This window comes from Oryzias latipes, chromosome 21 (assembly GCF_002234675.1).
Source record: "Oryzias latipes chromosome 21, ASM223467v1".
Taxonomy (NCBI): domain Eukaryota; kingdom Metazoa; phylum Chordata; class Actinopteri; order Beloniformes; family Adrianichthyidae; genus Oryzias; species Oryzias latipes.
Window position 1 is genome coordinate 16,742,517 of NC_019879.2, and position 22,629 is coordinate 16,765,145.

At 35.9% G+C, this 22,629-nt stretch overlaps 2 protein-coding genes across 3 annotated transcripts in view; one reads left to right on the top strand and one right to left on the bottom strand.

The window, feature by feature from the left end:
• The window catches only part of gpr39 (G protein-coupled receptor 39), a 34,516-nt gene extending 29,900 nt beyond the window's left edge, over positions 1-4,616 (top strand). The window contains exon 2 of the mRNA XM_004081831.4: positions 4,070-4,616. Within this exon, the coding sequence (XP_004081879.1) occupies positions 4,070-4,572 (503 nt within the window). The 3' untranslated portion in view covers positions 4,573-4,616. The remainder of the gene's footprint in view (positions 1-4,069) is intronic.
• On the bottom strand, positions 4,568-18,756 carry lypd1 (LY6/PLAUR domain containing 1). 2 transcript variants are annotated; one of them, XM_020713129.2, is made up of 4 exons: positions 18,578-18,756; positions 18,427-18,473; positions 14,528-14,659; positions 4,568-6,839 (listed from the first exon to the last, which is right to left on the bottom strand). In XM_020713129.2, the coding sequence occupies exons 1-4, from the start codon at positions 18,691-18,693 to the stop codon at positions 6,598-6,600; spliced, it is 537 nt and encodes a 178-aa protein (XP_020568788.1). In that variant the 5' UTR covers positions 18,694-18,756; the 3' UTR covers positions 4,568-6,597. The 2 variants fall into 2 exon arrangements, with proteins under 2 accessions (XP_020568788.1, XP_004081728.1); XM_004081680.4 differs by lacking the exon at positions 18,427-18,473 and having other exon boundaries at positions 18,578-18,724.
• Positions 18,757-22,629: the final 3,873 nt, after the last annotated feature.

The following is a 22,629-nucleotide window of genomic DNA, read 5'->3' on the forward strand; positions in this document are numbered from 1 at the left end:
TACAACTCCAGCTGCACACGAACTTTTCTTCAGGGCCATTATTTTGCTGACTCAGGGCAATTTACTAAGCGAATGTCTGCATGAAAATCAATGAGCCAAAGTGACAGGTAGAGCTAGAGACAAATCACTGTAAATCATCTTCAAGGGAGTTCCCTGCCATTTCCCTACATGACAACCGATAGTTCAGCCAGCATCATGCCCCAAGTCGTGACCAGAATTATTTATATGCGTAATCAATCATTGGAGTAATCAAAAACAAGCAAAACAAAGAAAAACCTTGCATTTGTTGTGCTTTTAATCTCCATAAAAACAGCCACAATACAGCACTGCCCCACATGGAATTAGAGAAGTATGTTTCACTAAAAACACTCAACTTAAATGGTTGGTATTATGTTGACCTGCACAAGGAACACAGATTATTTTTTTTATTTTTTATTAGCCTAAAAGCTAGCTGAGTGAAGGTTTAAAAGTGCCAGTTTTTACATTTTAATGTGAATAATTCAAAAATAAATTTTCAAAGTTAAAACAAAGTTTTGTAACTAAAAAAGTCAGAAACTATATCGGTTACAAAATGTTAAACAGATTCGTGTTTACTTGTAAATCAAGGTCAATTGGACAAGATTTTTATCTCAGATCTCCTTTTTCTTAGCCATAGCCTCCAACTTCTGGACTGGGACACCAAAGCATTAACCCACAGAAACCATTTCTGCTCCAAAACCACCTTAATTTAGCATGTACTAAAAAGGAAAAATACAGGTTAATTTTTTTGTCATAGCTGGAAATAAATTCAGACATCAAGGCATTAAAAAGGTTAGATGATTTATCTGTAACAAATAATTACACCTTTAGTTGTGTGTTATAATGTACAAAACAAACAATGTGAATTCATGGATGTTCTGTATGGCAAAGCTCTTGACCAATATGATTATTTTGCTAACTGTTGATCTTCTGGGAAAGGTGCACACCGTCATCTTTTAGATTCACACAGAATGAACTAATACTATGAGGTTACCATTGAAAAATGTATTTTTGATGCCAGAGGTTAGACTAACATCACACTCCACCAACTCCAACCACAAAAACCTCCCACAGGCCTGTTATAACTGCATAACTGAGGACTGCAACAACAAAAATTGTTAGGGATAAGTGGAACTCACTATAACACTGTGATGGAAGGATGATGGTTCTTTGTAAACTAGAAAAAAAAGAGGATGCAGCATTGCATGGCCGATATTATCTTGCAGCTGTTTAGTTGTTTCTACCTCAGAAGTAATCTAAGTCTTTTATTTATTGCAACAGGGACATCAACTTTATGGCTGTTCATTGGCACTGGGTAAAAAAATAATGTGATTCTGCAACCTTGCGTTTAGAAACGACTTCTTTTTTCTTAGATTTTTAGCTTTTTGATATTTTATTGATTTCTTCTTTCTTATTTATTGTTTTGATTAAGTTTGGCTTTCTTTTAGTTAAAACTTTGTGTCCTTGGTTTCATTTGATCCCACTGAATACTTGTATTTTTTATTTTTGTAGTTTTATTATTATTATTTTATCGCTAAATTTACTGGTCGTTTCATTTTATATCTTATATCTTATGCTATTTCTGTTGTTACCTTTCCAGCTCCCTCAGTATTCGTAGTGTTTGGTGGGATCCATCTTTTTTTTATCAGGTTTCCACATCTAAAAAGTTTAAGTTTGAAACAAAACTCATTAATATCATTTTTTAATCCCATACCACTGAGCAAAAATACTTAACACCTCAATTTTTCACATCTTACCCGTGCATTCATATTTAAATATGTGCTGTGTAAGTTTGCACAATGTACAATCTCAGAATTGTTTTATTACCACATTCAGAAATTTAATAAATGTTCAGCAGCAATTTTCTTTTGATATCCTCATTTTCTTGGGCTGCATTGAGGCTTCAAATGTCTCAACATTCCATAAAAATTCAGATTCTGTGCTTCTTCTGCACTGTGAGGCTTTAATGAAAACAATCAGTATTCCTACTCCAAAGGCTGTTATTTCAGTGTGACAATAAGGAAAGCAGCATGGCAGAGAAGCAGAGACTAAGAAGGGTATTTTTGTTAAAACCAGCTGGCACAAGATTTTTGCACATCACAGACAGGCCATTTTCCTGATTTAAAATAATGCTGAAGATCACACGTTACCAGAAATTGCCTTGAGCACGGAAACTTTGGTTTGGCTGAGCAATAAACAAACTTATTCTATGTTCTCAGATTTTCAAGTCGGTTTTGTTCTAAAACTTTCAGCCAATTTCTTCTCTTCTCTAATGCTTAATTTTATCATAAATGTTTGAAGCTTCCAACTTTTGATTTTTGAACTTTGAGGATACAAAATGATTCTTCATTATTTATTATTACAGTCCAAAGACATGATGCTCATCGTGAAATGCTGAAATGCAGGCTATTGAACAATCTACTTCACAACTAATGAAAATGCATCTTAACACTATTGTTCTTTTGAGTTGAGTAAAAATTAACCAAACTGAAATGAGGGTGAGCTTTCAGAGCTTTTTTAGCATTTCTATCAGGGTTGGAGCCAAAAGGACCCAAACCGTCTTGGATCCCTTTTTTGCCTTGCTTAATCATAAACCAATTAAGGTAGTGTTCCACAAAGGAGGCCTCCATTTGGCCAGTGCACAGACATAGAAATGCTTCTATAGACAGAGTATAATTTTATTATGTTCAACACACACGCACGCATGCACGCACACACACAAAATAAATACATGAAAAATTTTTTTTTTCTGTTAAGATTTTAAAGCATTTTCCAGCCGTATCTGTAAGATGAAGAAAAACACAAACTTTTATTAAATAAGAAACTGATTTTTAAATGTTTTTAAAACAATTTTGTTTTGTTTTTTATTTAAAGAAATATGTCAATATATAAACACTCTTAGATTTATAATGGAGAACAATCAAATGTCTGCATGCTGGTGTTGCAGTTAGAAATTTTACCTCCCAACAACAATACTCCTGGTTTGGATCCAGGCTAGCTTCTCTTCCTATGGAGTTTGTATTTTTTGCCTGTATATTTTGCATTTTCTCTGGGTATTCTGGCTTTCTCCCACAACCAGAATGCAGGTTTTGTAGGTTGAGTGTTGGCTTTAAATTGAGGGCAGCAATGACTTGCTTTTGGTTTAAGATCCAAAAAAAGGCTGAGCAACCACATCCTTAATTATAACAAAGCAGATATAGACAATAAATGATATGATAAACCTACCGTCAGTAAAATGTAGGGACAGATGTTTGACTGCGTGGTTTGGATTAAATTGTACATTTTAGTCGCACTTTTTCTATATCCACCTCCCCCGTGTCACATTCACCAGATTTTAGCCTCCGCCATTCTCAGCTGTTTGTATTTGTCTTAATTAGCCTATACTTAGTATATTTAGGAAAACTCATTGGGTTTAGTGATAATGATATTTCTTGGAAGACTTATAAATATACGTTTTTGCATTTTTCCTTTTGGGGGAAAGTTTTTCTTGAAGGCAGATTATGTTTCTTCAAAGTGTAAACACGCTGCTTGATGTCAGTCTGATCCTCATTAACAACACAGCCGCCCCAGTAAACATTTGACTTATAACAAACCGTTATTGAAATAAAGTAAAGATAAATCTGTATTTTGTTAATGATTTGGCACATATTGTGCTACATTTATCTCACACAGTTTAGACAAAATACAGTAAAGCATTGATTGATTGATGTTCCTCTTGAACTCTTATAATACGTGGCATAAAATGGACTTTAATGTGGTTTTTGCATTTTGCAACTCATGTTTTGTTCCTTTTTCTATATTTGCCACACCAGAAAAAGCAAAATATAAATAAAGTTTAGCCTGATTTACAAAAGGACACACCTAGTGTCTAGAAGATCCAGAGCCCCCTTACAGTAAAATATGTCCAACACAAGATACTTTCAGCTCCTACCTGTGTGCTCATTTGTTTGATAGGACAAGCTAAAAATAAATAAATAAAAAAAGGCAAATGTAAGCAGCTTTTTTTTCTTTTGTCTTTTCATTCATTACTGTTTTGCATTTGTGTTTCTAGGTCTCATTGTGGGATCCCTGACACTGTGCTGGCTTCCCAACCAGATCCGCCGCCTCATGATGGCCGCTGTGCCAAAGTCCCAGTGGACTGCCTCCTACTTCAGGAGCTACGTCACCCTCCTCCCTGTGGCAGACACCTTCTTCTACCTGAGCTCCGTCCTCAACCCGTTCCTCTACACTCTCTCATCCAGACAGTTCAGGGAGGTGTTTCTGCAGGTGCTCCGCTGTCACCTCACCATCGAACACGTCAATAAGCGCAATGTCAACCTCTCCCAGGCTGCCTCTGCACGCTCATTCCAGCCTCTGCTGCTGAAATCGTTGCGTCGTAACAGGGCGAGTCGCACCCCTGTCCCACGAGAGAACGGTTCCCCCACTTTTACAACATTTTTAGCTGCAGGTGACTTAAGTGGGACCTCAAATCCTCCAGCACACCACAGCCTGATCGAGGAGCCAAACTCAGCTCAGAAAACAAGGATAGACGTGCCATCAGAGACTGAAATATGATGTGTTGTACAGTTTAATGCAATAAAACAAACATGGCTAAAAACTCTAACGCTCCACTGTGTCTTTTTAGCATCATCATAAACAGGGACACTACAGAAAAATACTTTATAAGGACAGAAAACATCACTAGGAACGTTCCTCACATCTTAGACACAATGTAAGCTTGATTAAAGAAGGTCACATGGTAACTGGGTCAAAAATTGTTATAACAAACTCTATTCAATTTAATCAAAAATAAAATCCCTTTCTTTTAAATAATGGTAAACAGTTGAACTAATGGGTTCCACTATATTATATGAACATTCTTTTTGCCACTAAGGCCCATTCAGAAATGCTAATGCTATTTACACAAATGCACTCCCTGTTTAGAATGACTATAAAAACAGCAGCTGTATAGCAGAAACGGCTGCAAAACAACAGACTTAGGAAAATGTGACCATTAAGGTATGTCTAAACATAAAAAAACACACACAAATACATTAAATGTTTAAATCACCTATAAATATGAAAAACTTTAAATAAAAGTATTTATTGTAAAACAAGAAAGAGCTTCTATAAACACACATATTTCAGTATTCAGATTCATAAACAGACTTTTACTTTTGCAAGTCAAATAATTTTGCTGGTGTGAACTGTTTAACCCCTATTACATTCTTATAAAGAATTGCCATATTTGGTGTTTTTCTTTTTGATCATCCTTTCCTAATTACCGCACTTATACTTAATGTCACAAACTTCTCCTTTTCATTTAAAGAAAACATCAGTCCTTGAACATTGCAAAGGCACTTTGAAAACTGGCTCGTCATCCTCTAGCCAGCTGTCAAAGCGGATGGATCCCACAGAGGATGGTGGGCTTGCTGAGTTATTCGGGAAAAGGTCCCCAAATGTGCCAGATAGACAACTGAACCTCAGATGAGTCAGTGCTAATATGTGCCTTAATCACAGTCAGCCCACAACTATTCACCTGGATATCTGTGGTGCTTTTAAAATTTGCACTTTTGTTTCAAAGGGAATCTTTGAAAGAAACAGAAAATGAGTTAAACACTTTATATATCAAAAACTTTATAATCAGCATATGAACATAGTTTCTATATATTTACCTTATATATTTCATTTCAGTAATTGGGAAAATTGATGCAATTTGTCATCCCATGTTGATTATGTTTTGTTTCCTTTTATTGGGCAATTCTGTCTAACAGTCAGATCGTTCTGAGGTCTTTGAACAAATCAACGCAAGGGAGCACAAACATCTGTGGTAATGAGAAATGATAAAAACTTAAACAAGCAAGCTCATTGTGACAAACATGCTGCTTTGCTGCTTGCAGATTGATTGTCCTTCATCTATCTGTTCTCAGGTGTTTGGACTCCTATGTTGAGCCAGTTTTGCTCAGTATTGATGCAGGCACATTTCACTGTTTTTGTTTTTGTGAGAGCTACTTTAGATCTGACAGAGAAACATATACATCTTGTTCCGTACTGAATCTTGTAATTCTTGCCGGTTGGTTTCATATCGAACTGTTCAGCACCCTTTAAAAACATGATAGCCTTTGTGGCATAGTCTTACATATGAACATGTGCTCTCATGATTTTGTGTGCAAATCTAAAAAAGTAAAGAGGAGTTTATAACAGAATGAGTGGCAGAATGCTGTTTTTCTATGAACGCATTTGATGCCTTTAACTGAACTCATTTAAAAAGGACTTTAAAACTGTGATAATGTAAATAAAAAGGACTAATGGTGTTGATGTGTCCAGCCAATTTTTCCTGGTAAAAGCTTTTTCTCTACCCCGATTGTCCTGAAACAACCCACAGTCATGGTTTTGATGTCACCTAGTTTCTACTATTTTTTTATGTAACTGTGTAAATGTTCCAGCTCAGAAGAAAATTCACAAACTCAACAGCACAGACAGCTTAAAGCTCCCCCACATTTATATATTTCAAAGCAAGTCTGTCCGTGTAGAGTTCCAGTTCAAAATGTCTCTGCTGTCAGTTTTTCAACACGCATTTTGACTCTGTACAAAGGTGTGTCAGCACAGGATTGAGACCAGCAGCAGGAGAACAAAGACGGAACATGCAGGGAGCTGTAGTGCGTTTATGGTGATGGCAGATGATGATTGAGGCCGTTTCTTCTGCCGGGGTCCGTTACACAGTGGTGTGTTGCAGCAGGTGATGCACACGGAGTTGAGCTTGCCCGTACAGAACTGCTGGTAGCCAGAGGAAGCGATAAGACAGGCTCCTGATGAGGCGCAGGACTTACGGTAGTGCATTCCTGAAGTTAAAAAAAAAGACATTGGTTTTGTAGTGGGATGATAGGATGGAGTGCGTTTGTGCATGATGATTGCATGTAATTTTTGGATAGACATATTTTCTTTGATCTTGGGGTTTGTAACTTTAAGGGAAATTATACGTAAATGTCTTTTTTGGATTTACGCTGATGTGCCTAGATCAGCCAAGTCATCACGCCAACCTTATTTTTAAAATCAGCCTCTCAGTAAAAGCACGGTGTAAGCATTAAGCAGTAGACCTAAATGGAAGACTCTGGAGGAATCCATGTGTGGGGAAATTTTTTTTAAAATCATAACTCAACAGAACAAAGCAAAACAACTGCAAAACTGACAGGAAAGCAGAAGTGCAGGAGCTTTTTCATGAAGTTTTAAACTGTTTTAAAAATGAAACTAGGTGTTTATCCAACAGAAAGTATTTATGCACAGAAATTGTCTGAAGCAAGAATGTGCATACCCTCTTTTCTGCAAATTATACTTCATACATCTAAAACTGCTTAAAACTGAGTACAGTTTCACAGACTCCATGAATTGCCTAGTCTACTCCTGTTACTGATTATGCAAATAAGTCTAAATAACATCAGTTTTTGTCTGAACAATAACGATGAGCGTGCAAAATATGTCTTTTAAAAAAAGAATTTTCACAGAATGTATAATGAGCAGACTTTCAGCATTGGTAAAAGCAAAGGAAAGTTTTTCATTTATTGATATAATGATCTCAAACAAAAACACCCACAACAAAAATCAATGTAAAACCAAGACAGTTGTTGCAGCACACAAGTGAAGCATGCATTTTAGCTGCATGAGGGTAATCAGGTGTAAAACAATGTGTAAGTGGCTCATATGAGGATTTTCACTTTGTGACATTTATATACACCCTGCGACAGACTGGCGACCTGTCCAGGGTGTCCCCTGCCTTTGCCCACAAGTGGCCGGGATTGGCTCTGGCAGCCCCGTGACCCCAAAAGGGAATGAACGGTAGAAGATGATGACATTCATATGCAAACAACTTGGCAATGCTGGAAGCCACTTTTTAGGTTTGGCTGGGTCATTGCAAAAACAGCGTCATCATCCTGTGTGTGCCATCTGCTGGAAACCAAGGACGACATTTCTGTCAAAAATGCCCACTTCAGGATGATGAAAGGTGCAAGTCTGATCAAAACTGTTCTCCAACCCTGATGTAAAAAGGGCCTGCGCTGTAACACTGCAAAAATATTTAGAGATATATACTAAACAATAGACATAACAACTCAGGTGTGGCAATTGACATACCATATTGCAACAGGAAGTAAAGTGGAAAAACAACACAACAGGGGTGCAACTACAAAATAAAAGAGTAATTCAATGATCAACTAAACTTTAAGAGACAATAAACCATAAGAAACTGGGAAAAATGTAACAAAAACTTACAAAAATAAAAAAATGGTCAAAAATAAAAAAGAAAGACTGACTTTTTTTAAACTCAATTTTTTAAACTCCAGAAAAAACTAAACTTTTAGTTTCAAGAATTTTATTCTCAGGTAAAATACTGTATTTATTGTGTACTTACTTGCACAGTAATGGAAATAGTATTATGTTATATACTTATTGTGACAAAATTGTTGTGCTGTAGCTGCTGCCAAGAAGGAAGTAAAGATTTTAGCCTGGTCATTACATATTTTGCATCAGAGTGCCATTGGGTATTGTCCATAGACAACAGAGGGGAAAATAAGTGATAAAAACACCTGTAATTTAGATTATAACATGTTTTTTGCTGGTGTTTCTGTAAAGTAGTGGCCATGTGGCAATAACATGTTATACTAGCTCACAGGTGTAAGTGCTTCCTGATCCTATGAAACTATAAAAGGAGCATTAACACCATCAAATAAAGTTTATAGCTGTGTTTTTGGAGACTCTGGGATAATGTGTAATCCTAATGACATATTACGAAGAAAAAAAATAACGGTTAAATATGAATCCTATGCAATTCAAAACAGCTGATGTAAATACAGTTTAGGCCAAAGAAAACCCAATACTATTAGACCCACTTCAATGAAAATGATGTTTTGGGTGTTTTAAAAATGTTTTTGTTTTTTTTTTGCATGATGGAGGACATATATTTAGAATATTTCCCTTTGCCTTGCACGCCCATGTGTCGAAGTGTCCTTGGGCAAGAAACTGACAAGAAAGAGACCTTATAATGAAGGGTAAACGGTTTTGGTAGTAATACAAATTTTGCTAAACAATTAGATTTTTCTCTATTCAAATTGTTGATTTTAAATTATGTTAATGATAAGCATAAAAATAAGCAAGAATAACAAGTTGTTACTAATGTTTCTCATTAATACTGATGCATTTGTAAACTTCCTCTTCTTCCACAGTCAAGTTTTCCTTACCAGTGAATTCAGCTCCACTGCAAGAAGCACTGAGGCAAGGATGCCTGGACCAGGGAAACATGTGAATAGCACTTTATTTTTGGTCCTAAAAATACCAGTGTTTCGCAAAAATTCACCAAACATTTTATGCAGACAGTTATGGATGCACACATACACACACACACACACTCAAATACACGCACAATCTATATATAGCATTTTTAATGTTTGTAATGTACATTATAAATGCACAACCATGCAAAAGTTTCCAATACTTTTCATGTAAATTTATTATTTTGACTCTTGAGACAGTCCTGTCTAACGTTATCCATCAGATAACTTTCTAATGTATTTTATGTCATTGTGAACAACACTCTCCTAAATTAATGTTTTTTTAAAATAAGCATGGTCTATTTTTTGGAGAAAGTTGTTCAGAGACATAAGAGCTCGACAGTCCATCCATCCATCCATCCATCCATCCATCCATCCATCCATCCATCCATCCATCCATCCATCCATCCATCCATCCATCCATCCCTCCATCCATCCAACCATCCAATTTATTCCACCATATTAACAAAAAAGCAACATTTACATAGTTACATCCCAATGAAGAAAATTTGGTTACATGAGGGTGTTGTGTCGCCTCACAGCAAAACGGCCCTGGTTCAAATCCTCCCTGGGTTTGCATGTAAAAGTCCCATTAAAGTTAAAGCCCCGGTAGTTGTCACGCACCTAGGTTTGTGAAATTTTTTCTCTACATTTGACCGATCCCCTGGGGGAGAAGTGAGCTGCAGTCACAGCTGTGCATGGCAACATAAAAAAGAAAAACACATAATCCAAAGTATATAAATGAAACACAGTATTTGTTTCTGCACATGAACACCTATCTTCCAAAAAAAGCACGTCTTCTTTGATGTGCATCATCATGGCATATATTTCTCAAATTCTTAAAACAGGTACAGAAGACACTAAACTAGGAAAAAGTGGAGCAATCATCCCTTTTTTGAGAACAAAGGTAGAAAACAGCCCTCTTCAACATGAAAGCTCACTCTTTTATCATCTCTAAAGACATAATAGAGATGATGGAAGCAACAAAGGATGCAAAAAATAGTTTCCTAATGTCCTTGATAGAATGTTTCCAACATCAGGAACATGAAAACAAGGCACCACTCAAAATATTCCACAAACAGCTCTAAACTGACAAAAAATATCAAAACCATAATATAATGCAATTAGCTTGAAATTCTCACTAACAAAATGGAAGTTAAGGGAAAAATCTAGGGAAAACATGTCTCTTTTATGCTGCACCAAGACTAGGTAAATCGGTCTCTGAATGAGCTACAGAGAACAAAGTTTTAAGAAATAAAGTAAAATACCACGATACAGTTCATTGTGTTCCAATGGATGTAAAATTTTGTAAATGTCATTCATCAGTTTTTTTATCGTAACATTTCCTAGTTTTGATTTGTATTAAGATTCCTTAACAAGCTTTGTTAACGCATTAACAAGCATTATAATATAATTTTTAGGGTGTTAGTAAGACATTTATTAGTACAATAAGTCTAATAAGGTTTGTTAAATTAGTTAACACATTAACAAGAATTATTATTAGAATGTTTTTAAGATGCTAATGATACATTTATTGGCAAATTTGTCAGTGTTAATTAGCTGAATAAGATTTATTAACAAACTTTAAATTAAGAAGTATTATTGTTTGGGGTTCTGGTAAGACATTTATTAGCATTATAGATGTCTCACACAAGCCTAAGTGTTAATAAGCTTAATAAGTTTGATTAACTAACTTAACAAATTAATAGGCTTTATTAATGTGTAAGATATTTATTAGCATTATAGATGTCTTGCAAATTCCTGAAAGTGTTAATAAGATTTATTAACATCTAAAGTCAGACCAGTCTTCAAAATCCATATTACTAAACTGCTTATAAGCTTTACAAATGTATTAATTAACTTTGTTACCAGTTTATTAGTTGTTTTGGAGCAACTCCTCTAAAGTGTGGAATGCTTTTACCACAAACAACCACAAAGCATAAAAGCTTGTAAAAAGAACTTTAAACATTAAAACAGACTAAACATACAAAAATCTTTCTGTAAAAGAAATATAATAATTTATTTCCGACAAATTAAACTATAAAACCAAAACAAAAAAAACATAGGGACCGGTGTCGAATGACGCTAGCATCATAGCTAATAAGGATAAAGTATTAGCATCTATCTTGAGTGAAACATTAATTGCAAATCTCATCACCAGGAGACAGTTAGCTGGATTCAATGCCAACTGCATTCAACCACTGTTGCCTTGCTTCCAAATCCACTGGAAAGTTGCACAAGTAAGTTATTTTTGACGACAGAAGGCAATAAACCTACAGGAGCCATGCTAAAGCTAACACACTAACGACCGACCGGTACAGAATCAAAGATGGGCAGATGAACTAATTTACCATTGGCTAATGAATCTGTGAATCAAACTTATCAGCAAAACAGGCGTGCTCGTTTTCAGCCAATTGACTGGCCTCTTAGACTTTCTCTAAACTTTCACACAGATAACAAAAAAAAGCCCTGTACATCTTTGATTCTGTACCAGAACCCCAAACAATAATAATACTTCTTAATTTGTTAAAAAAGGTTGTCAATAAATCTTATTAAGGTTATTAACACTGACACATTTGTTAGGCATCTATAATGCCAATAAATGTATCATTGGCTTCTTAAAAACATCCTAATAATAATGCTTTTAAATGTGTTAACTAATTTAATAAACCTTATTAGACTTATTGTACAAAGAAATATCTTACTAACACCCTAAAAATTCTATTATAATGCTTGTTAATGTGTTAACAAAGCTTGTTAAGGAATCTTAGTATAAAGTGTTACCGTTTTGTTTAATGCAAAACAGCACCGACACACTAAGATCAGGTTTTCATATTTCAGAGAATAAAATTCAGTACAGTTCAATAATTAACACTTGGGGAATAATCAGATAGAGTTGAGATGTCTGATGTTGGAGTGTGTGAATCAGAAGCTAACTTCAAGGTTGGGCTTCAAGTGTTTGCAGCGCTGCCATGCTAATAAATCTGTGTTTGTTCAAATGTTCAAAGTGTTTTCTTTGAACACCACTGTTTCATTTGCACTGAAAAGCAGTCATAAGGTTGCACAAAGTGAATTTCTAAGTTATCCTTTTCTTGCAAAGACCCAGTGACAAAAACACAAAAGATAAAGGCTTGAGTGCACATAACCAGTCATTGAGGAAAAATTCTTATTTAAAACCTGTAGATACTATAGTGGACTCTGAATGCACTTTGCATTAAAATACAGGTCTTTAACAGCAAAGCTTTATTAAATTTGCTCATCAGAAGTTAAAATACAATTTTAAAAAATGTTTTAAAAAATCCACCTTTCATTTACAGTAAAAGAGACTTCAGAGCAAAAACAAACTGTAGCAAGAATACACAAAACACTAAAAATGCTGTTTTAATTATTAATAAAGCAGCTGTAAAACTCACAGGCTCCAAAATTCAATGACTTATAATGAAGTTGCATATGTTGGAATCTGATTTTTGCAGAATTTTCAACACAGAGAACACACACAATGACTGTAAAACAAAACTTTCAATCTACTCTGAATCTTGCACAACAGAACACAGCATCTGCTAATAAAACTTTGGTTTTTTCAGTTTTAGGTAAACTAATGCATTTTTTTAGTGTCTTTTGAACCAGAGTAATGCTATGTCCCTCTATACTTTATCACTCCAAAGTTATTTAAACAAAAGAAATCCAGTACACAACAATTTATCCTCAAGTTCATTTAATTAAATCACAAAACAAAATGTTTTGCTGGGAAGTGTTGAACTTTCCATTACGTTTTTGGCACTGATGACAGACATTGAGGAAAATTGATTATAGGATTCATTGCTGAATTTGTATCAAACTTGTAAAAATGATTTTTTAATATGATTATCTTGTTGGAGCTGCATAATGGTGCAGTGGTTAGTACTCTCGCCTCACTGTAAGAACGTTTTGCTTCAAATCGCGGCTGGGACTTTTCTGTGTGGAGTTTGTTTGTTCTCCCATCTGTGGGTTTTCTCCAGGTTTCTTTCTCCCACAGTCCAAAAATAGGCTTCAGGTCAATTAAGTACTCTGAAGTGTCCCTAGGTGTGCATGTGGGAGGGATTGTGTGCCCTGTAACGAGCTGGTGACCCGTCCAACAGTAGCCAGGACACGCTTTGGCAACCCTGTGACCCCAAAAGGGATGTAGTGGGCTGAGAGAATGGATGGATGGATTCTCTTGTCTCGATGTGCCAACCCAGATCTGAAAGGTATATGCTGAGTTAAGTAGATTATATCGGATGAAATGTATCAAAAAACTTGTACGTTTTTCAAAGAGAGCTTTATTGACTGTACCCTTTCACTTAATAATTTAGCATTTTGGTGGAGTTGAACTTGAACTCTGTTTTTGCTAAATACGTTTAAAATAAATACATGTGTTTTCTTTAAACAAGAGTATTTTTTCCATTTAATGACAAATTTAAATGATCTAACTTTGATTGTACTGATACCAATATATTGCATATCTGTTTGACTTTGGATTACAAATTGAAAAAAATAAGACTTGATAGATGTATGTTTTAAAAAATTGAGCCCTGCCTTACACAATAGATTAAACCTTTTCCCCCGAGATGACAATCTCATTGTTTGTGTTCATGACTGCTCCTTGAAATGCTGACCTACAGCTGAGACTTTCATGCTCCACTTATGGCTTTCATGCTTTATAGGCTCCGTCTCTTCTGACCTCAGATCAGTGAGATTTCTGCTCCATAGCAGAGTGCCTGGGATAAGGCTGAGCGAGAGACAAGCTGGCTTTCTTTGAGATCTCTGTATTACAGGGGTCATGGAGCAGGGCAGCAATGTGAGATTGTTTTCTTGGCATCATCTCAAGCAGTCTTTAGTGACTGATCGAAATCCAGAGGAAAAGCTGAGAAAAGCGTTGCTCTCTGTATGAGGAGAAAACAATGCAAACAAACTAATCCTGCTTATTTGGTGTTGGCAGGGAGTAACTGTCAACAGCCTCCAAATCACTGCCTCAATTTGTGTCACTTAAGCTTTAAGCTGTATTGATTTGATGGTGTAAATAAATAAGCAGTGAGCCGAATTTAAAAGAAGTCTCTCAATAAAAAAAAACAAAAAACTTCCCAAGATAAGCAAAATCTGATCATTTTCTTTCAATGTCAGACATTCTGTGGAATTTGAATCAGAAAATATTACGTTCCAAAATATAAAACAGGTTCAAAAGGTGGAATTACCGTCGTCCTTCACTAGAACCTCCTTCTGGCACGTGTCCTGCACATTCACTGTACAGTTGACTATGAACTCTGGTGTGGAGCAGTCGTGTGTCATCTCCTCACACTGGTAACACTGGATCTGAAGGGCCAGCCCTGCAACAGACACAGAGTTACACACTTTATGTAGGTCTCAAAATCAGTTAATTAACAATTTACTAACTATTGGGATAGAAAATAAAATCCCTTATCTTACAACTTTACGGTTTTATGAATCTTAATCAGTTACACGACCATCTACATAACTATCTTTGGAAAACTTGCAGTAATACACAATATAAAGTGACAAATATACAGCAAAATATTTATAATGCAACTGCAGAATTTTACATTTAGATGACAAGTGACACAAAGTAAGAATTATAACAAATATAAATTTAGGATTTTGTTTTCTATTTTAGTAAAGTGAAAGCACATGAATAAGGAGTTAATTCAGTCAATTAAATCAGAAATGCACACAACTTGTTTCACAAATACACCTTGATTCACAACTGTAATTTTATGCAAACGTGCAATATAAATTTGGAAATGAATACATTGTGTTTCACAAACACACACGTTATGTTTCACACATGTCCACTAAATATTTCACACAGGCACAATTGCACAATTGTTTCTCACAAATGTGCACACTGTTTCACAAAAACACAATAAATGTTTCAGAAATGCACAATAGATGCTTCACAAACATGATTTCTAGGTACAATTTCAGGCATCTGTTTTAATACGTGTGCTACTAAAGATATAAAGAGTAAAATATTCCAAAAATAAACATTGGTAATACCTTACACTGCTTCTGTCAGAGACCAGAGTCTTTAAATTTTGTTTCTAAAGTTTTGTACAGATTTTTATACAACATAAAAGCAACTAAAACTACTAAAAATGCACCACAAACAATATAAAAGCATCATCATGCAAAAAAGAATAAAAATCTATACAGAGCATTAGAAATTAAATTCATAAGACTCTGGTCTATGACACTTCCTTACAACAAAAAGTAATACCTCACTGTAATAAGTTACTTTTGTAAAGTAACAGTGTTCAAAACGTCATTATCTTATAGAAAACTTACTGTTATTGCCGGTTGCTTTTTCTAAAGTAATAAACTGCTGTGATGGAGGCTAAAACTGAAGAGACAGTGATCTGTTCATGTTACATTTCAGAGTGCACCCACCACGAAGAGCATTAAAGCCACCTATGCTTTATGGAAAATGCTGTATTCATTCAGAGCAATATTACCAAACTTTTTACTAGAGATGAACGATTCTATTTTCCTGTACAAAGCAGCCAAACAGTGGCATTTACACCTTTTCTGAATGGAAAAACAGAAAGTATGACCTGTTTGGACCTTAGTTTATCCATTAAGTTTTGAGAAAAAAAAAAAAATGTCATTGTATAAACAATGACTGCAACTAAAAAACACTCAAAAAATAAGTTCACAAGTTTGAAAAAAGAAATTCTTATTTTAAATTATTTATTCACCCATTGCAAATAAAAAAAAGAGTTGCACAGTACACTCACAGGTTAATTTGAACAAAGTACTGCCTTTTTTGAGAATTTGGTGGCTTTCATGTTATCTCAAAAGTGGGACTTGGCTGGACTTTGTTTTAATGCTTGTTCTCCGTCCTTTACCAGCAGCCATCCTCAGTTCTTTGCAAAAGTAAAGCTTTTTTATGGAGTTCAACACAGTCAACTCTACATTTCATATTTTCCAGAACAAAGTTATATTGTTGGGCGATTTTAACTTCCATTTGGTCAGCAAGAGTATCAATATCAGCTCAAGAACCAAAAAGGTTTTTTTCTGCCTTTTAAGTTTTGGTTATCAACAATCCATAGACAGACACATGCCAAAGACACACATTTTTGACTCCACTGTTTTATCATGTTTTATCACTGTTTTTAATGTACCTGCTCTACTCTGATCCCCATATTCTCGTCACCAGTGTTTTTTATCCGAAGTAGAACTGCACTATATGAGGAAAACACGCGATTTGCGATGGTAATGATCAATATTGCAATGAAGATATAACATGTGATACATGAACAAATAGCACAACAACCAATTTCCATTTCACTGCAACAGTTTAATTTAAGTAAGGATCAACATAACTTAAATTACACTCCAAATGACCCTTGTCAACATAGGAGGCGAGCATCTAACATAAAAGAACGCCATCTGATTGGTCAAATGCATAAAGGGATTTATTTGATTAGTTAAATATACTTCAAGCTGCCTTAAGATTGTCTTAGCACATTTAAGGTTGCCATTTATCACAATTTTCGCTGACTTTTGCGATATGCCTATTGCACAGCTTGATCTTGTGATAACGATAAATTTGCGATTTATTGTGCAGGCCGAATCCGAAAGAATTCTTTGTTACTTTAAAAATTGGTGTCACTTAAAAGCATCCAACAACAACCAAATATATGTTCCGCTCAAAAATAGTGATAGTATTTTGGCGTCTGTTTACTGTTTTCTGTTTACAGGAAATCTTACATCAAAAACGGTCCTCCCTCTGTAATACTGACAATTATTTATATTGTCTGTTTGAAGATGCATCACCTTCACTAAATTTTAAATCTCAAGTAACTGCAGAGAATACTTTCACTCACAAAACTCTGACCCTTTATCAAAACCTTTTTGCTGCTCTTCCTGTTGCTCTCAGAATTGTTGTCCCCCCTTTACTTAGACCTGGTAGTTACTCCAATCATTTAATTATGACTGGTCCCACATTTTACCTCCATGCATCCAACAATGTTAAATCTGTAAGGATAAAACGGCTTTTTCCATTAACAGTGGTGTTCCACTGGTCTCTGTATGGTGATCCCAACTCTTTATGATATATCAACTCCCTCTTAGGAATAGCTAAGCCTAATGGGACTATTTATTTAGTGTGACTAAACATTTTCCTTTTTTTAATTTAAAAGTGCCTTTTTTTAGCATAGTATCAATCAAAATATAAGAAAGTGAGAAAATACGGAACAAGTGTTCTTTCATGTTTCAGCTGCTTTAGAGAATGCAGTATAATGTTTTTTTATATTTATATTCTGCTTCTATCTAATAATTTACAGTTAAAATTGCAATTTTTGCCAAAATGATGCCCACTATGACAAAGATACAACATGAAATTAACCAATGTGTAGTATACAGTCAAACCAGAAATATATATTTTCTAATTGCACTGAAACCCATGAAGTGAGCAGCATTTATGACCAAAGAAAATGATAACTCTATAATCGAACTGACTGCAGACTATGCATGAGTATTCTTCCTGTCATTCCTTCAGTGGGGGAGCCGACAGCACAGGCAGATCACTTCCATCAAAGCGTTTATAAGAATAAACAGGATGTTATTCATCATAACCTTCACAGCCACCACATGTTCATCAGGTTGAGGAATAAACTCAACATGAGGGATTAGCAAACCTAAAAAATCATGTTTCCATTAATAGCTGTCTGCGGAAATGAGCGCTGATGTTCAAGTTTTGGATCGAATGTTACCTAAAACGCAGTTTTTGCGCAGCAATTTACCTGATTACGTTTATACATGATAGCATAATTCAACGCTTTCATATTTGTATTTTGTTCAATTTTATTTTTTATTGAAAATCTTTCATCTGTTAAACCCAAAAAGTATTTCAAAACTCAAACTCCAACTATACCAGTTGTGAAAAAAGCCAACAAAAAAAGCTTCCATCGTGCGCAAGTGGACAGGCTCACCCGAACTCTCACGTCTGTTGCGCGCAGGAGCGCAGTGCCACAGCAACATTTGGCGACTATATGAAGAAAATTAAACATCTACGTGTCAGCAGATCCAACTATCTATATTTAAAAAAAAATTGGAATCAAAGCTATCTGCTTACATTTAAGAAAGGCAGGATTGGCGCCGGGTTTCCTGCTTAACCAACATCTGCAAAAAATAAAAATAAATCACTCCCCGCACCCTCACCACTGCTCCACTGAAGCTCTTTAAGTTTCCTGTGAATCCTCGAAGTGATGCGCTGAGATTCATACCTGGGCTGAAGGACAGGAGCAAAGTTGAGACAGTTAACAGACGCATCGTTCATCCAGTCTGTCGAGCGAAAGCGGAGGAGTGTGTGCACGCACACTGAGCGTCTGCAGCCTGGCATGGGGGCTCTCACACCTCCTGCAAGCGCAACGCCGCGTGCGCGAGCATCAAGAGGTTATGTGCCACGTGATTTTGCAGCCCCCCAGTCCCCACCCCCAAAATAATCGGATTTCTATGAAGTCTTTGTACTCAAGCCTCTTTAATTATTACAGACTAATTGGTTGAGAGGTTTCAAGGTAGTCAAAAATAAAATCCATTTTTGGCTAGTCCAGGGCTTTCAGTATTTGCTTCCATTCTAAAAAATGACTTCTTTCATTTCCAAAATGAAATCAAATCAATTTAAAAAATGGGCAAACTGACAAAACAGCATATCTCTCTCTCTGTGCCATAAACAAATCAAAATAAAAAATTAAATAGCGCTATAAAAACAACATCTTAATGGGTTTATGTCCAATGCACCCATATGGCTTTAATGCATACTGTGATAATGTAATAAATCCCTTCACAGATCACATGATAAAGTAGATTTTCACCACTGCAACGGTTCAGACATCACTAATTAACTTGGGTTAGAGATATGCATTGGATCACTGTTCATTTGAGTGGTCCAGAGACCCCAAAGCATCAAATTCGACACACTTGGCTTGACATTTTCTTCTGGGAATCCATCTTTTTTCCTTGAATTCATCTTACCGTCTTGATCTCCAGTGCCAGCGACAACAAGGCAACCCCAAAAGTATCAGTGAGGCCTCACGCACACTATTAGGCTTCTTCTTCTTCATCCTCCAGCAACCCAGCCAGCAGACAAAGCACTTTATCTGCATTGGAAGAGTTTTGGTTCACCCACTTTACTAAACATGGCTTGACTTTTTGATTGCAATTAGCAACCTCTTTTTTGCTCTTTGTTGTTTGTACCAAATTTGCAGGGTTTTTTAGCCATTTCAGATGTTTATGATTTTTAAAATTCCTATAAATTTTGACTAGAAAAAACAGTCTCAGTCTTCTTTTTTCCCCGGGGTTCCCCCCTCCTGGGCGGGGGCGGCGGGCCCCTGCCTTGCTCCTCCCTGGACCAACCGTGGGCCGGGCGGATGGCTGCCTGGAGTGCGGAGCGGGTCTCCCTTGGGGGGTCCTGGCTCGTACCTGGGGTTGGGGCGGGGGGATGCCTGGAACTCCTGGGTGGTGGTGGGGTGCTCGTCTGGGTTCCCGTGTGGCGTTGGGGGGATTCCGGCTGCCGCTGCTGCTGCGGTGGGGGTCTTGGGGTGGGGATGGCTGGGCACTCTCCCTCCTTCTTTTCACGTTCCACCATCCATTTTAGAAGAACATAAACACTCACCTGAGCACAGGTGTTAGCTCACCTTTGCACTAACAGTTTGCATGATTGAATGACTGAAATATTTCACACTAGTTGGTTTTAAGGCATAAGTATGCGTGTGAATACTATCTGTTTTGTGTACATGTCGACAGGTGGACATTTTTGCAGGTAGCAGGTGTGTTTATAACATTTGAGTGTGTGGACAGGCCCTGCCCTTTTTGTACTACATTTGAACCTTACCATAATGATTAACAACCAGTAAACTTGTTGCTTTATGCTGCTTCATGGTCTTATCCCCCTTCCCCTCCTATTATCACCCTCCTACCCCCCCCTCTCTCTAACGTCCCTCTCTCTTCTTCCCCTCTTTCCTTTTCCATCCGGTCCAACACCAAAGATTTTCAAACATGATTGAAATTAATAAAGTTTGGCCTCAATTACAAAAGGGGTTTATTCAGACATACCTTTGGTTTGTCTGAAGATTAATAACCCCTCTTGTTAAAGTAAAATATGTCCAACACAAGAGGCCCTCAGCTCTCATATGTCTGCCCAGCTGTTGGACAGGAAGTTAAAAAAACAACAACAAAAAAACAAAAAACAGTCTCTGTATTTCTTCTTCTTCTTTTTTTTAATAAACTGTTTAATTTGATATATTTATTGTCTGCGATCAGCCGACTGCAGTCGTGTCAATGAACCGAGTTGGCAGAGAATAGTTTAAGTTTAAGAAAATATCCTCAAACTGATGAAAAATATGGTAATAAAGATATTTTAAAGAGTCAGTACTTCAAAACCCCAAAAGTGTTTGTGTTCCACAAATTCAAGCATTTCTAAATTGCTAAAGAAAACACATACTGTGAGTGTTTTGTTCAGGAAGTGAATGGAGATTTATGGATTTATAACCTGCTTTGCAGTGCAGTGGTCAGTTCTAATATTGTGTAATGCTGACATAAACATAAGAACCTGAAAGCTATTTTCAGGAGGACACTGGTATTCTTAGAAAACGTAAGGTCAGATGCAAGTGAAAGATTATCTTTTTTATCTTATCGTGCTTTTAGGAATATTAAAAAATGTAGGAATGTTTATGCAATAGGATCTTTTGCTGATGTTCTGGGGCTCATTTTGCACCAAAGCACAGTCTCCTTCCTAAATGATATAAAAGTTCCCATGGTGTTAATACTTTCACATTATTGTTACCATAAATAAAAGCAGAACTATCAGATATCTGAAAAAACAAAGATAAGGGAGAAGCAGATCATGTTATGTTGTGTTTTGGGCAAAAGTTCTTTGAATTTCAGAGTGTGCTTCAATTGAAGATCCACAGACAGCTGTACCAAAAAATTTCAGGTGTGAGTATGTGTGTACATATACTTTATTAAAAATAAAATGTGCAGAGGTAAGCAGTTAGAAAGCAAATATCAGGTATTTTACCACAACCTTCTTCTTATTTAAGACATTTTGTTCCAATTGGTTCTTGTCAAAGCTGGTTAAACTAAACAGGTTTGATGGGCTTCTCTGAATTGCTTTTCTTATTATCTATGAAAATAGAGTGTGATACTCTTATTATTTTTCAATTTAGGGAAATTTCAGGCCTATTCTATCTGATTTGAAGACATATTGGTAGTCACATATCAGTTGAAATACTCATTTACTTCCAAGCTTTAAGCAAAATTACTGATACCTACAAGTATCCGTAGCATTTCAGCTGTTTTTTTCTGCAGCTAAATAGCCCTAAGGCACGATTGTGTCTCACAGTTATCATGGCATACTAAGCTGTAGGTTTTGCCGTAAATGCATGAGTAGGAACTTATGAATTGAGGAAATGTGAATTTAAAATCCAAATGGTGAGAACCACAAGAAAAAGCTTTTGTGTATCTAAAAGTTGTTTATGCAAATGGAAAATCTAAGTTGACTTTCCATTATATAAAGTTTACTCATTTTTGTCAGTCAATATGATAGTAATGAAAATGCTTTTTTAAAGTTAATGTCTGCATATCTTACTTTAGTCCTTTTTTGTTAGGAATTGAATACCTTTTTTTTCTGTTTCTGCTTGAAATAAATTTAAATATAAATATAAATATAAGGTACAGTATATACAACTTGAGATAGACATACAAAAATGCATTTTTGATAAATTAAGAAAAATCTATTGAGCAATAATCTAGAAAATTTGCCATTAAATTGACCAAATATGTGATAAAGTGGATCTGCAAAGACGAGCTGAGGGAAAAGCTGTGAGGATCTTTTTTTTTTGCTTTTTAGATTAAATTGTAATTCATTTTCTATTCAGGTAATGTTCAGGTTTTCTGTTGTCTTACACAGCAGGTTTCAGCTGGTATTCATCTTAGCTGGTTTGTGTAAGTTAATTCCCCTCAATATATCTGAAAGCTTGCTTTTCTGTCTGTCAAAGTTCTGATGCACAATGCTGTAAAGTATTTAATGAAGAACTAAAAGGAGATAACATTACAAGATTTAATTTGGAAATGTTTTTTCTTGAAAATTAATTAGTTTCCCATACTGCATTGTTGCTTCGCAATAAAAACGAGCCCAACTCATTACCACTCCACCACCATGACTGAACTCAGCAGAAGCAGCAAACCAGAAGTATCGTCTTGTTGAAACAGTCTCAGCTGCAGCTTTTTAACATTGCTGGTAAAGGTATTCAATCAATCAAACACCTTGGAACATAAA

Bases quoted from the DNA above. Each gene is read 5' to 3' on its own strand.
- lypd1 (XM_020713129.2), bottom strand. From the start codon at position 18,693: ATGCCAGGCTGCAGACGCTCAGTGTGCGTGCACACACTCCTCCGCTTT. The intron at 18,474-18,577 runs GTATGAATCTCA...TATTTTTTGCAG, and splicing joins GCTCCTGTCCTTCAGCCCAG to ATGTTGGTTAAGCAGGAAAC. The intron at 14,660-18,426 runs GTAAGCAGATAG...TGTCTGTTGCAG, and splicing joins CAATCCTGCCTTTCTTAAAT to GGCTGGCCCTTCAGATCCAG.